The following is a 15,060-nucleotide window of genomic DNA, read 5'->3' on the forward strand; positions in this document are numbered from 1 at the left end:
GAAGCTAGGATTCAAATCAGCCCAGGTGAAGTCCAAAACCTACAGACTTCCCACAATATTCAGCTGCCTCTCAGCCCATAATGCCTTCCCCCTCTTTTCTGTATGGAGAAAGCCTACTCATTTATGAAGACCTACCCATATGCCGCCTCTTCTGGGAAGCCTTCCTAGAGTCCTCCTGAGAGTACTGCTTCTTCTTGATGCCCTTGCAATCCTTTCTGAACACCTCTTTCATTATGTTTCAGGGACCAAAGCCCTCCCTCATTCAAAAAGCAAGGAGGGGGGCACCTGGGTGGTGCAGTCGGTTAACTGACTGATTCACATCATGATCTCAGGGTCATGAGATCAAGCCCCATGTCAGGCTCCGTGCTGAGCTCAGAGTCGGCTTGAGATTCTCCCTCCTCCCTCTGCCTCTCCCCCTTGTGCTCTCTCGCTTTCTCTAAAAACAAATAAATAAATCTCTTAAAAAAAAAAAAAAGACCCAAGGAGAGTCTTATGCTACTTCTACAGGCTGACCCTGTGCTGCACTTTGGTACAGTTTTAGTTTCTCTTCCTAGTTCCTGAGCTTGCTGGGCGAAGGGATGGTTTTCTAACAATCTTTGTAACTCCACAGCCCATTGTAAACACGGGAAGGAGCATGGTGGAGTGTTTTAAAGCACGGGTTTTAAAATCTGGATTAAAATTCTGGTTCTTCTACTTCCTTGCTCTGAGTCATTTGGCAAGTTAACTGATTTTCTCTTTAAGCAAATGGGGATAATAGTAACTACCTATACTTCACAGGGTTGTTGTGAGGGGAATGGAGATAATACACATAGAACACTTAGGTCAGTGCCTGATACCATAACAGTTGCTCAAAAAAAGTTAGCTAATAGTAATAAAGAAAATATGCTTAAACCACAGTGAGCATTTGTTGGTTTGTCAGTCATCCTTTCCTTTGAGGTTCTTCCCACTTCTGTTTTATGTGGCTCACAGTTGGCTGTTGACCATAGAACCCCTCCTAACTCCAAAGATGGTTCAGAGACTCAGCCTTAGCCAATCTTAGAACCCTAAATGCCTGGCAACAATGACTGGTCCAAGACTGGACATGTGACCCAAGCAGGCCCAATCAGAGTCTTCCCTGTATTTGATATATGGAAATTGGGACTAAGATACACTTTCTCATTGCGAGGGTTGCTAGCCATGTTTTCTGCAGATATGAGGTAGAAGTGAGGGATGGATGGATGGAGAGAGGTTGAGTCTAGAAGAGTTGAATTCTTTGAGCTTTTCCTCCTGCCTTCTCACTATATGGGTGAATAAAATAATAGGCGACATTTACTGAGTACTTACTATGTATTACTGTTCTGAGAGCTTCACATATATTAACTAATTTAATATTCCCGGCAAACTTATGAAGGAGATATGATTAGGAACGTCATTGCTATTTTACACCTCAAGCTGTTGAGGCCCACAACCGCTAAAGATCCTACAGTGAAATGGCTGAGACTGGACTCAGGCCATCTGCCTCCAGAACCCACAGTCTTAACCACTTCACTACATTGTCTTGCAAACTCTGTTTAAGCGAGTTTAAGTCTGTTTTTTAATCACTTGCAATGAAAAGAAACCCTCCCTCCCCCGCTTTACCTGTAGAGGTCTCAGCTCCCAGTGGCTTGTCATCTTCAGGCCAACCTCCACTCTCTGACCCCTGGAAGGAAAACTCTTCCAGGCTGGAAAGCGACTGGAGCTCCTTCGGGGGTGTTCGGCACGGGGTGCTGTTGGTGCTGATGACCGCTGACACACGGAGCGGCACGGACACGGCGAAAGGCTCGGAGATGTTCAGGGCCTTGCGCTGGTGACGGGGAGAGGGCTCCATCTGGAACAGGCTGCTGGTGAAGACCGATTTGCTGGGGCTGTCGTTCGAGGTGTAGAACATACCCAGCATCTTCGGGGCTGTTTGCTCGCTCTCCGGATCCTCGAGAGGCCGGAACACCTTCAGCTGCTCGGGTGGGGGCCGGGCCTGAGCGCCCTGAAGTTGGCTTCCGTCACTGCTCATGTCGAAGCCCCCCTCCGCCCCCGCCGGCATCCCCTCCTGGCCCCATTCGCCCTCCTGCTTGCTGAGGTCACATGAGCTGCCCGTGTTGGTCGAATGCAATTTCGTGGCTGGAATGAAGAATCCACCAGTGGTGACTGTTCGATTAAAATTTCCTTTGGTTTCTTTCCCTAGTGAAAAAGCAAACAAAGACACGGTCAGCAGCCTGGGCGCACACACCACGACAGCCTTCCAGTAAGGGAAGGTACACAACACCTGAACGCTGGAAAGGCATAGCATTCGTAAGAGAGACAGATAACACTTGGTTAAGGAGAGCATAAGCATCCTCTCGTGTGCACAGAATGTTGGCACAGTGCCCTGGGAGGACCATTTGCTGTTATGTTGTATGCATCTGTTTTCAGCTCTGCAGGTGGGGCAGTTTCCAGAAGGCTAAGGTGGCTAGACAGAGCAATCGTCCACCCAGCAGTAAACGTAGATCATGAAAAAATAAAAAGAAGGGAGATGGCAGAAGGATGTTTGCTCAAAATGAAGAAGACAAAAAGGGCAAAATAACAGAATTTTGTTCTCCTTTAAAACTTTAAAATGTATTGTTTTAAGCCTCCTCTGGCAGATGGGCCCAAACAGGGGTTCGATTTCCCAGCAAGGAAAAATATGCCATTCTCAGCTAAACCTTCCTCCCTTTTCCCAGGCTTCCTCCTGCTGATTCAGGGGATGAGAAACTAGAAGTGGAATTTTTTTTTATAGATTTTATTTATTTATTTGACAGAGAGAGAGACAGCCAGCAAGAGAGGGAACATAAGCAGGGGGAGTGGGAGAGGAAGAAGCAGGCTCATAGCAGAGGAGCCTGATGTGGGGCTCGATCCCATAATGCTGGTATCACGCCCTGAGCCAAAGGCAGAAGCTTAAGGACCGAGCCACCCAGGCGCCCCTAAAAGTGGAAATTAACTAAAAGTTAGAAAGCCCAGTTCTGAGGAGCGATTTCCCAACTGAAAAGTGAAAGCAAAGAAGAGAAAATTCCATATGGGAAATAAACAGGCTGCGAGATAACATGTGAGTTGCCTGGGATCGGGAGAAAAACGCCCCACGAGGTGCTACGGGCTCTGCTGGGCATCTTACTTAACATTAGATTAAAAATTCTCATGACTGCTTATGGAGAAGTGTAATGACCTCCTTTAGCACACGAGAATACCGAGACTTGGGGAGGCAGAGAACCTGCCCAGTGCCCATCGAAGTGAGGACCTCGATTTTGAAATATTAAATTCTGTAGAAACACCCCCAGGACGTTTCAAAACCAAAGCAAATGGCTGAATATAAAGGTGAGAAAATGCTAAGAGTCTCGAGTGAGCTTGAAAAAGAGTTTACAGAGTATTTTACATGTTTACAATTATTTTTTAAAAGGTTGTTCTACGGATTTTCTGCATTGTTTCAAGTTGTCTCCTTTATCAAAGAGCAAACTGGTTTGTATTACAGGAGCTGGAAAAGTCACGGGATAAATGTGGGGCGTGTGTGTAAACAGCCCGGTGCCTTACAACCCGTAGAGGTGCTTGTTGACTTATTAATAGAAACAGAAGCCAGAGGGACAGGCAAGCCAGCCCCTAAGACCAACGTGGTGTCGCTTTGGGGATGTGTCACCTCGCGTGCAACCCTACGCACATCTACTCCACCCCAGCATGACCGGCTACGTGCCAGGCTGGTGCCCATCGCTGTTTACTGCTAAATGAATGCACCAATCTACCAGCGCAGAGCCACGACCGGACAGGTACGATGAAGCTAATGCCTACGGAGACATGCGAATTCCAGACCCATACGTATCCAGGCACCAAACTATGCGGTAAAAACCAGTGCCTGGCTCTTCGTTGTGCCCCAGGGGGAAGCCTGTCTGCCTGGTTCTCAGGTGTTGCCCTTTTAGCCGGTTCAGATTTGCGCGTGCAACGGCGGCGCGCGTGCAACGGCGGCGCTCTCCAGCTGTGCTTAGCCGAGGACGGGGAGGAGGACGGCGCTGGAGGCCGAGCCCTGTGGTGTCACGTGGGGCGGGGAGAGGCCGGGGGTGGTTCATGCAAGGGCTGCGTCACGTTGGGTTCAGGAAGGGTCAGGGGGGCTGTGGGACTAGGGCAAGTGCGTGACTGTGACGGCACCCCGCAGGCAGGTCTGGCGGGGAGCTCCTTCTCCCAGTAGCAAGCCCCAGTTCGGACCGCGGTTGTGAGAGCTCACCTTCCACAGGCACTGAGCACAGGGAGTCCATGCTTTTAGCCGGTCGGATAGTAGCCTTTTCCACTAAAAACAAAAGAAAAAAATATCCCTGATGAATGCATCTGGAGAGGAAGGGTTCAGAACAAAAGTCAGGCTGTAAGGATGTGAGAGAACGTTCTTTAGTAAGGTTTTTCAAATATTTATTATTTTCCCCTTTGGTAAACATTCCTCCCTTCCACCCTGGATGCTCCTACTTTCATAATGGGGCTAAGTTTATAAAAACAGGGCTTTTGTAGATCAAACTTTTATGACTATTTCACAGATAAAGGTAAAATACAAATTCGTTAAATAGCTGTCAGCAAATGAGGAGCCCTGAACCAAATTTCCGATACGAAGATTCATCCAGAGGGTAGAGTCCATGAGGCTCAAGGCTCCCCCCCTTCCCCCGCAGGCTGGAGAGCAGGGTTCCTGGCCGCAGCTGCAACTGAGGGCACCCAGGAATTTGGTACAGGAGGGGAGGGGCCCCCAGGGGCGGAAGTCCCCTTTCTCCCCCGTGCAGCTCTGCTCCTGAGGTCTGCAGGCTGGGTGCTCCCCCAAATCATCTCACCCTGGAGCAGATCCAAACCAAACCTAACGGCTTGGAGCGCCTACTATGCGCCTGGTGCCCTCTGTGCGCCTTGGTAAGCCACCCAGGCAGATTTGGGGAAGAGTGTGGCTCCAATAAGTAAACGCTTATTCCAGGCACGGATTACGCACTTCAAAATATCGTTTCTTCTCAGGGAGCTGAGCTGGCTGAAAGGTAAGTTCCTCCTAGCGAGCTTGCCAGGAGGGGAAAGAGGGCAGTCTGGCAGCTGAGTGGGAGCCCCAGGACCCGCGGCTGTGAGGTCACTCTGGCTTCAGACACATCTGGCTTCGAATGCCAGCTCTGCCCCTTTGGGTGGTGTGACCTCAGACACACAGCTGACCTTTCCTAAACTTGGTTTCCTCACATGTGAAATGAGGAAAAGTAGAGTTGTTGTGAGCATTAAAGGAGTCGCGCGTATAAAATAATCAGGTTGTACTAACCCAGAACAGAGGAAATACTCAGCCAAAACGAACCCTTGGTTCTTCAGGATGACGCAGGCAGCCGGGGGCATCGGGGATGGTCTCTAGGAAGCCCTGGGAGTTGGCCCTACCCCAAACTGAGCTGTTCTATCCCTCTTTTAAATGTCCCCAATTTTCCTCCTTGCCCCAAACCCTGCCACCTCTGAGAGGCTCTGAATTAGCCCCTTGGCCTCCCTGGCTCCGGGCTTCTCTCTGCCTGGGCCCTGTAGGGGGAGGACAGGGCCATCTTCACTCAAACCCTTGGAGACACCAAGACTGCCTTCAACCGCCTTGCTTCTACTCGTGCCCTAGAACTCTTGTCCTTTCGAGATCTGCTACTTCTGCAGGTTTACAAACTGACTTATTCTACGATTGTCTGGCCAGTGTCCCTTGATTCAGAGACAAGCTTTTGCCTTTGTTTTCCAGAGGCTGTGTTTCTGGACTTCCTCTGGGTTGCATATATCAGCCTTGAGGGCCAGTGATCTGATGACACTAAGTGTCATGGAGGATGGGCGACAGTTCTCTCTGCCACCAGTGTTCACCTATCATGTTGGACCCTCTTTCTAACGATGTGGCCTTGGTGGCCACAGCAGCTACTTTTGGGAACAGTCCCCAAGGATTCCCTGGCTTCATTTCCATTTCAGTAACTGAGCGCTCAGGGCTCCTTGGCCCATGACTATATTTAGCACATAGTTTTCTGTCTGGGACCTTGTCCTGACCTCATGGAGGTACATCTACCAGTTTTCTGGCAGCTTTGGAGTCCTCAGGTCCCCTCTCTTAGATTATCCCTATGGCTTTGGACTTCCCTGCTTACTTTGGGGAGTTCCCTGGACTCTCCCTGTGGGATAATTCCAGTACATCCCCTTTGTCCATCCCCCTCCAAAAAGTCCCCAGTGTTATACATGGTCAATCAATTTTTAAAATTCCCTTAGTTATGGAGTTTGGAAAAGATTTAAAAAATTATTTAAATATGTTAATCCACTGACTCACTTTTTTCACATGCATATTTCAACAAATAGTGAGTTTGTGTCACTTACAGACACCATGCTGGCAGATATGACCATAAGCGGCCTCCACCCCTGGTCTTTAGTTTTGAGGGTCCCAGCAACACTCCTCTGGTGAAAGGTGGGCACTGAGGGCCCCTAGTTAAGGTCAGAGAGCCCCTTGTGCTGGCGCTGATGGCTCTTTCATTTCACCCCTGCGTCCCATCACAATTCAGCCATTTCAATGATCTATCTCTGATTAGTTTGTTCATGAAATCTTAGACCCGTGGCTTCCAACCCTGGCCACATTTCAGAATCATTACCTGGGGAACTTTCTTAAAAATGACCAAGATTCTGGCTTCCCCACAGACCTCCTGAGGCAAAACTGCTACGGGTATGAACGTCTGAGGTGCAGCCAGGCTCAGACCCCCTGGCCAGGGACATCCTGTGCATTCTGTGAGGAGACTGCCATTTGATCCAGCACCTTGGACTTCTTCCTTTTGAAAACCACATGGTGGAGGCGGGGGTGGGGTGGGGGGGGTGGTGTTGGAAATCTTCCTAAGGCAAGATCAAAGCAGATCTTTTATTTCATTGTTTTGCTCTATTGTTTTTGACTTTTTGTTGTGTGGTAAACTTCATTCATCGTATCACCGATTCTGTAACTGAAATTCTCTTTGATGGTCTTAAGCAAATCTCTTTATTATTAGATCAGGAGTTCCTTGCCAGGTACTCCTCCCGTCCAATTCTCCTTTGAGAATCCTAATTTCTGATTTGTATCTGATCTACGGTACCTGTGGCAACCTGCCCTCTTCACCTGAGATATCCTTCCAGTTGGTGAAAGCCATGTTTCCTCATACGGTGAATGCTGTAGATGCCTACCCAGAATCAGTTTCCTTTTCTCCCTCTCACAGAACCCTTGTACTTCTTGGCTGCATCTGACTGTAAGCCCATTCCGCACCCCAGCGGCTGGTTTAGGAAGCCAGGCCTAAGCCAGTCAGCACAGGGCACTCCCTTGGCCAGAGGGATTGAGCCATATGACTCAGTGAAGGCAGCTGAGATGGGGTGGGGTGGGCAGTGTTTCTGACGGGGAGCTGCTGGGAAAGAAGGGCCCCTGCTCTTAGGAGCAAGCTGCCAGAAATGATGTTCTTTCTCCTTCTGGACATAGTGATAGTCAAAGATAAAGCCTAGAAGTGCTATAGCCACTTTGTTGCAGCAAAGAAGCCAGCCAGACAAGGGATGATGCTGACCCAAGAGCTGGCGAAAACAGGGGAATGGAGACAGAGCCACTGCGTTAAGCCCTGAAGCCTTCCCTTCATCTGGGTGTCCCATTACAGAGCCCCGTAAGTGCCGTCACTGCATAAGCCAGTTGAGTTGGATGTATTCCTGTTTCCAGCCTAAGTCACCATAACTGCTGGACCCAGTGGCATCCCTCATTACTCCAGTAGGCAACGTGAAGATTCCTCACATCTGTGTTTGGCATACAGTTATCACTGGCTTCAAGGCAAGTCCTTCAAAATATTTTCGCTCATTTTTCCTATAAGCATTCATTTCCCCCCAAAATCTTTATTATTAAAAACTTCAGGGGCACCTGGGTGGTGCATTCAGTTAAGAGTTGGACTCTTGGTTTCCACTCAGGTCATGATCTCCAGGTCATGGGATGGTGTCCTGTGTCTGCTTGAGATCCTCTCCCTCTCTCTCTCCCCCACTCGTGTGTGTGTGTGTGTGTGTGTGTGTGTGTGCGCGCGCACTCTCTCTCTCTCTCTCAAATAAATAAAATCTTAAAAAAAAAACAACTTCAAACATTCACAAAATTTGAAGATCTCTAAACCTACCACCCAGGTTGACATTTGCCATATATTTGCTTTCTCTATTTCTATATCTGTATCTACCTACTCACTTAAGTTTTGCTGAATCATATGAAAGTGAGTTTCAGTATTTTGACACTTCATCTACTTCATCTTTACATACTTCAATGCTGGGGCGCCTGGGTGACTCAGTTGGTTAAGTGTCTAACTTAGGCTTGGGTCATGATCCCAGGGTCCTGGGATCAAGCGCCACATTGGGCTCCTCCCTCAGCAGGGAGCCTGCTTCTCCCTCTGCCCCTCACCCTGCTCGTGCTCTCTCAAATAAATAAATAAAATATTTAAAAATAATAATAAGTAAATAAATACTTCAACCTTAGCATATGCTTCCTAAGAACCATTAGAACCCTATGAAAATTTACAATTCCTTAATATCATCTAATAACTTATCTAATAATAATAATAACCAAAATTATCATTTGTAGCCTCCTTTTTCAAAGGATCCAATCAAGGTTTGCACATTGCATTTGTACACTTACCTTTTACAAATTGTTTCCATAACTATTGCCCCCCATTTAAAAAAAAAATCAGACTTTCAGTCTATCACACTAAAGGTCATTGTGGCAGATTTCTTCAGACTTCCCTTTATGACAGTATTCAGCTGGATTGGTTATAGTCCTCATTGTACCGTGATTCCCTCCGTTCCTTCCTGCACCAATTCCCATTCATTATTCAGATATCATTCCTACAAGGCAACACTCCTATTTAAAAATTATAACCCTGGCATGAGTCATGGGGGAGAAGGGACAGATCTTCCTTATACTACAGTTCAATTAATCAATGTAGAAGGAATGATGGAAACAGAAAATGACCATTCGGCAAACACCACAGTAAAAGCTGTTATAATAACAGTAATAACTTTTGGGGTACCCAGGTGGCTCAGTCTGCCTTTGGCTCAGGTCATGATCCCAGAATCCTGGGATCGAGGCCCAAGTCAGGCTCCCTGCTCAGAGGAGAGCCTGCTTCTCCCTCTCCCTCTGCTGCTTCCCCCTGCTTCTATTCTCCCTCTCTCTGTCAAATAAATAAATAAAATCTTAAAAAAAAAATAGCAGCAATAACGTTTGCAGGCAAGAACCATTGATTGATGCTAAAATTCAGGGATGAAAGTATAATGAGAAACAGGATATTTTCATAGTCTCAAATATCTCCCACAATATACTTGTTAATTAGAAAGGAGAAAATAGTACCTTTACATGGGCCAGCACTTTAAGCAAGTGACCAAAGTCAACACCACCAGCAAAAAGAGATTGACACCATGTGCCTCCTGACCAGACACGCGGAGACAGGCACAACATTCATAACTTCAGTCAGATCAGGAAAAACCAGACAACCCAGGCTGAAATACAGTCTACAAAATAAATGGCCATACTCTGCCAAAGTGTCATGGTCAGAAACACCGAGGAAATGTCCAAGACTGGAGGGATTAAGGAGGCATGACGACTGAATGAAATGTGCATCCCTGGACCAGAAAAAGGATATTAGCTGTACAATTGGTCAATTATGAGTAAGGTCTGTAAATTACTTGATAGTATTATATTGATGTTAATTCTTTGGCTTGGTTCGTTGTGTTATGGTTAACATCAAAAGCAGCTGCGTGAAGGGTGCAAGGGTTCTCTGTGTACTATTTCTGCAACTTTTTTTTGTAAATCTAAAATTATTTAAAAAAAAAAAGACTCCCTAGTTAATCTTTAAGTTTATGTTTCAGGTCTATTGAGTTTGACATGATCAAAGACCTAAGAAGCAGAGCTACAGGGGGCGGGGGGATATCTCTCTCTCTATATATATATGTATATATATATATCCCCTCATATATATGATAAATAAATATTTATAAAATAGAAAATCTATATTGGTCTCTGTCCCTGTTTTAGGAGCACAGGGCTGCTAAAACCCTTGTAACGTCCTAGGTGATAAGAGTGTCTTCTGTTCTAATGAGGCCACTCTGGGTGGGCTCCTGGTTGGGGGATGGTCACCAGAAAGACCAAGCCACGATTAGAAGCTTGGAATGTTCAGCCCCACCCCCTATTCTCTTGAGAAGGGAGAAGGGCTGAAAATGGAGTTTATGATTGATTATGCCTATGAGATAAGCTTCCATAAAATCCCAATAGTATGGGGTTCAGAGAGTCTCCAGTTAAGCAAACACATCCACACCAGGGGGGGAGGTGACGCACCCCAACTCTGTGGGGTAGACAGAAGGTCCTGTGCTCAGGACCCTCCCAGACCTCACCTTACATATCTCTTCAACTGGCTGTTTGTCTGTGTCCTTCATCATATCCCTCGATAAACTGGTCAACATAATGAAGTGTTTCTCTGAGTTCTGTGAGCTGCTCTAGCAAATTAATCGAACCCGAGGAGGGGTCTTTAGAACCTCCAGTCTACAGCTGGTTGGTCAGAAGCACAGGTGACAGCGAGGCTTGTGACTGGCGTCTGAAGTGTGTGAATGTGCGGGGTGGGGGGCCGTCTTGTGGGAACGAGCCCTTAGCCTGTGGGATCTGATGCTGTCTCTGGATAGACCGTGTCAGAACTGAGCTAAGCTGTAGAACAGCCAGTGGTGTAGCAGAGAGTTGCTTGCTGTGAGGAAAAACCTCCACACATTTGGTGACCAGAAGTGTCAGAAGTGAGGTGTTGTGTGTAGGCAGTGAGGAGACACACAGGAGGGAAACAGTAGCGCAGAACTGGGTTTTTCCTACTCAGGAGGTGGACTGAATGGAGTTTTTCTGATATAATATATATCTGATATAACATAACTGCTAGTGAGTCTTACCTGAGAGCCTCTGTCCTCTCACAAATACACTCCCATTTCTACTCAGCTTTGATTTGGAGTCTGATCCAGAACGTCCCAGGTTAAATATTGATTTCCACTTCTTCGATTTACTGGAGAGCTTTCTTCTAAAAAGGGATAATAAAGCCATAATAAAGGGTTAGTTTGGTGACTGGTCATTTCACTGGGACCTTTAAATTGAGAAGGAATAGCCCAATCACGTTCTTGGTTATGAATGGCTCTGACGTTTCAGGAAATTCCTCTCTAAAACTCAGTTTGAACCCGAGTCTGGCCCTGTCTAGGGATGCCCTGGACGACTAAGCTAGGCTGTCATATTCCTCAGGGGAAGGGGCAAAGGTGTGCTATTAAAGGCAGGGGTGAGGGCAGACAGAGGCAGGATGGGTGGGAGACTGGGAGATCACAAGCAAGCACACAGTTCTGGGAATTCTGGTAGGAATTCTGGTAAGCACTGCAGTTCTGGGTTTTCAAAGACACCTATTTTTTAAGGAGTAAACACCAAAGACCAAAGAACTCAGTGCCATCATGCCCCCTCTACTTTGGCCGTTCTGCTTGGTCATCCACAGGTGAGGAAAGGGCTGGCAAAGACTTCCGTGGACTGAAAAGGGGGCAGATGAGAAAGTGACTTGGGAAAAGGTCTGGCCTGGGAGAGTCAGAGGCTGCAGGGTGTGGTCAAAGATCGCTGCGGAGAAAGGCGGAGGGGGTGGGGGGCTGGGGGGGCGATTAGTGTGTCTCTGGCTTCACTCTATTGCCCTGATGCCTCTTGCCAGGCTCCCTCAGTAGGAGGCAGGAAAAGGAGAGTCTACACTGGCTCTGGAGAGCCTGGGGCCAACAGAGGTCACCACCAGAGGTCACCCTAGAGGCCCTGCCCCGCTCTGGCTCTCCCAGCTATCAGACTCCATAAAGTTCCACGATGAAACCTTCCAACTTGTGGGTTCCACAAAGGGCCTTTTCTCCACAGGGTTCTCAGAGAACATCCAGATCTCAAGCCCAACATGTTCTTACAATGAATCAGAGATGGATCTGCAGTGCTTGGTGGTTTCTTTTGAATCCAGCCCAGTTTTTTTCAAGCACTTGGCCACGGACGTATTTTATAGGGTCACATACCTTGGGGTATGATGAACCCATGTGCGGTTAAGGCACAGAGAAATGCACTTCATGGTCCACCTGGGGTACTCTCCTTTCTAACCCCCGGGTGGAAGTCTTATTCTCCAGGGATTTAGGGAGCAAAATAATGGGGCTCAGTCTCGAGAGAACATGATCCATGTACTTCAGGAAGTGGAGGGGTTTCTCACCAGGTGACATCTAGGTGTGCCATTGCCATAATGCACATGCACCGTGACAGGCACCCCTTCCGCTGGGTAACATGGCAGTACTCCTCCCCCCTCAAAGGGAAATAGCGCCACCATCTTGGGGATCATGCTGACAAGAAGACCGAGGTGCCTATTTTCATACCTCTTTCTACTGACCAAACATTGAGGACGACAGTCTCCAGTGAAAAATTCGCTTTTCAGCCCTTCCGCCTACTGTCTGCCTAGAGTTTGGGGCTCCTGCTTTAATCACGGCCGACTTTTTACAGCAGGGTGTGAAGCCGAGAAGGGAAGGGGAATGTGGGGAGACCAGGGTTACAACAGAGGAAGCAATGAAGAAAGAGAATATTCTATGAATAAAACTGATGTTTGGTTTGGTTTTGGAGGGGAAGGAGGGCTCTGACGGACATGGAAGGAGGCATGGAAGCCAGGCGTATGTGTCCCCAAGTGCCACCTGCCCAGAGCTCTCAGTCTAGAGTGGCACTGCTTGTCAGCTTATCCTCCATTCATCTCTACGGCTTTTATAATGTCACCTGGAGGTGGAGGGTGGTGAGAGGGAGTCAAGTTTTTTATTTCAGCAAGCTTCCTTCTGAAAATGTCAAGATGTTTTGTCTAAACTAAGGAGAAAGGGATTTTAGCCATGACTCTTGACCCCTATGAGCCCGAGCCCCACCCCCATCATGGTACTTAGGGATCTCTGATGGGGAGCTGGTCTTGATAACTTGGGGGCAGGGAGGGAAGACATCAATCACCAGTGAGAGAGAGTTGTGGAGGCAGCTCCCTTCTCTTCCAGAATATTCCCTTACATCCAGACCTGCAACCTATGCTGAGACTATATGACTACCTCCTCTGTCCCCCTCCACCCAAATCCTCCCCAGAATTTAAGAGCATGCTGCTTACTTGTTGTCTGGTAACTCAAGAACGGTGTGGAAGAGGGTGCCCATGGGAGGGACAATTTCAGGCAAGCTATTCTCTCTCCTTTCCTTCCGAGCAGGATGGTTAGTAGCCAGGCTCCGGGCCTGGGCTTCCTCCAGGCTCACCAGCTTCATGGGCAAGGAGAGAGCTGGCAAGGTCAGGCTCTTCGTGATGGGCGGGTTTTCTATACAAAAAAGAAAAGAGCTCAGTCATGGAAGGAGGCCTGTGCATTGGGTATAGCCAGATTCCCCATCCACAGCACCTCCATTCCTGACCCCCTGACAGGAGGCTTCTGGGGACTTTGGGGGTTGGGGGCAGAGGCTGCACATAGGAAACTGGCAACCTCATGGCCAGCCAGCCAGCAGGCACGTAGGGCTTCAGGAAGCAACCTGTACTTCTTGTACTTTTCCCTCCCTCCCTCCCTTCCTTCTCTCCTTCCTTCATAGGAAAACATTTATTGAGCATCTACTGCCTAGTACTTCGGCCAGGTGGGAACGTATGTCCAGCCATAGGTGTGGCCTCGCTCAGCCAGAACAGGGCAGGAGACCGTTCCTGCTCCCTGCAGCTGCAGACCACACGCTCCAAGGCGATTTAACGTGGGCGCCTGTACTGTCTCTAGATCACTAAGGTTTAACCTCTGCGGTGAAAAGACAGTTTATGGCCTATACTATTTCCTAAAAGATAGCTGGCTTTTTACTCACTACTCAGTGGTGTTAAGTGTATGCAAGCTAATCTTTTCTTTCTATGGTTTTGGGGGGGGGTTGTTTTTGTTTTTGTTTTTATTTTTTGTTTTAAGAAATGGAAGTGATGATGATAGATCAATGGTGTCCAGGGTCCTCTCTTTTCTCCAAGTCATTGGTTCTCAACTTGGGGCAATTTTGTAGCCCCCATCCCCCCTTCCCCAGGGACACTTGGCAATGTCTGGAGACATTTTTGGTTGTCATAAGCATGTGTGGGAGTACTACTGGCATTTAGTGGGTAGAGGCCAAGGATGCTGCTAACTATCCCACAATGCACAGCGCAGCCCCACACCAAGAGCTAGCCGGCACCAGCGCATGGGGCTGCACTAATGGCGGGCCCTTCTCTGTGGGCCTCTCACAGTGGACCCATGCCAGAGAAGCGGGCAGCCCCAAACCATTGCCCAACCTCCTCACTGGTGGGCTGTGAGCACTGAAGAGGGCTGTTGAGTGTGGAAAATGGAAAAGGAAAAGAAACCCCAACCACACGCACAAACAAAAAAAAAACAAAAAAGAACTATCCAGCATGAAATGTCAATAGTGCCAAGATTGAGAAACCTTGATCTAAGTAAAAGAAGAGGAGGTCTAAGTTGGCCTCTGTGTGGTGTTTGGCACCCTTGCCAGTTTTTTGGAACTTCAGAAGGTGTGAAGAGACTCAACGATAACTTGGACCAACAGAGACTAAAGCAATCTTTTTTGGTACAGGACTCACCTAATTTTCAGAAAGCACCGTGATGGCACTATTTCTCTTTGCAGAGCATGACCGTCTCTGGGAGGAGGGAAATAAAACCACTGACCAATGGCCTGGTAGAAAACAGAGACAGTGTGCGACACTGGGGTCCTTCCAGGAGGAAAAGCATGGCAGTCTTTCAGCAGGACTGCAATTAAGTAAATCCATGATTCTAAAAACTTTTCAGTAAAGTTTCCAACTTTAACGCAGCTTTCCAACTTAATCTCAAGGAGGTTAAAATATTTAAATTTTATATATTCTTAATATTTGCATTCTAGATTGTTTATGATTTGTTAATTATTTATTTACTTAAAAATTTCAATCATTCTGGGAGCAACTGGATCAGTGGGAGGAACCTACACTGCCCAGTCAGGAGAGCTCGGTTGGGTTAGCACTTACCTCTCCCCCTAGTTTCAGGCTGCAGTGTCCTAAGGCCTGCTCATTGTCT

The 15,060-nt window shown here is 47.6% G+C and overlaps 1 protein-coding gene and 1 non-coding gene across 3 annotated transcripts in view; one reads left to right on the forward strand and one right to left on the reverse strand.

Annotated features, from left to right (window-relative positions):
* The window catches only part of ARHGAP31 (Rho GTPase activating protein 31), a 100,035-nt gene that overhangs the window by 7,399 nt on the left and 77,576 nt on the right, over positions 1-15,060 (reverse strand). For both annotated transcript variants that reach the window (XM_026493904.4, XM_044382335.3), the window contains 4 exons: positions 13,131-13,329; positions 10,906-11,030; positions 4,235-4,297; positions 1,618-2,193 (listed from right to left, as the gene is read on the reverse strand). In XM_026493904.4, the coding sequence (XP_026349689.2) occupies positions 1,618-2,193; positions 4,235-4,297; positions 10,906-11,030; positions 13,131-13,329 (963 nt within the window). The remainder of the gene's footprint in view (positions 1-1,617; positions 2,194-4,234; positions 4,298-10,905; positions 11,031-13,130; positions 13,330-15,060) is intronic.
* LOC113257045 (small nucleolar RNA SNORA42/SNORA80 family) lies at positions 14,199-14,335 on the forward strand. Its single transcript, XR_003316799.1, has one exon. It is a non-coding gene; the product is annotated as a small nucleolar RNA SNORA42/SNORA80 family (small nucleolar RNA).

The sequence above is a fragment of the Ursus arctos genome, unplaced genomic scaffold (genome assembly GCF_023065955.2).
Source record: "Ursus arctos isolate Adak ecotype North America unplaced genomic scaffold, UrsArc2.0 scaffold_4, whole genome shotgun sequence".
In the NCBI taxonomy this organism is placed as follows: Eukaryota; Metazoa; Chordata; class Mammalia; order Carnivora; family Ursidae; genus Ursus; species Ursus arctos.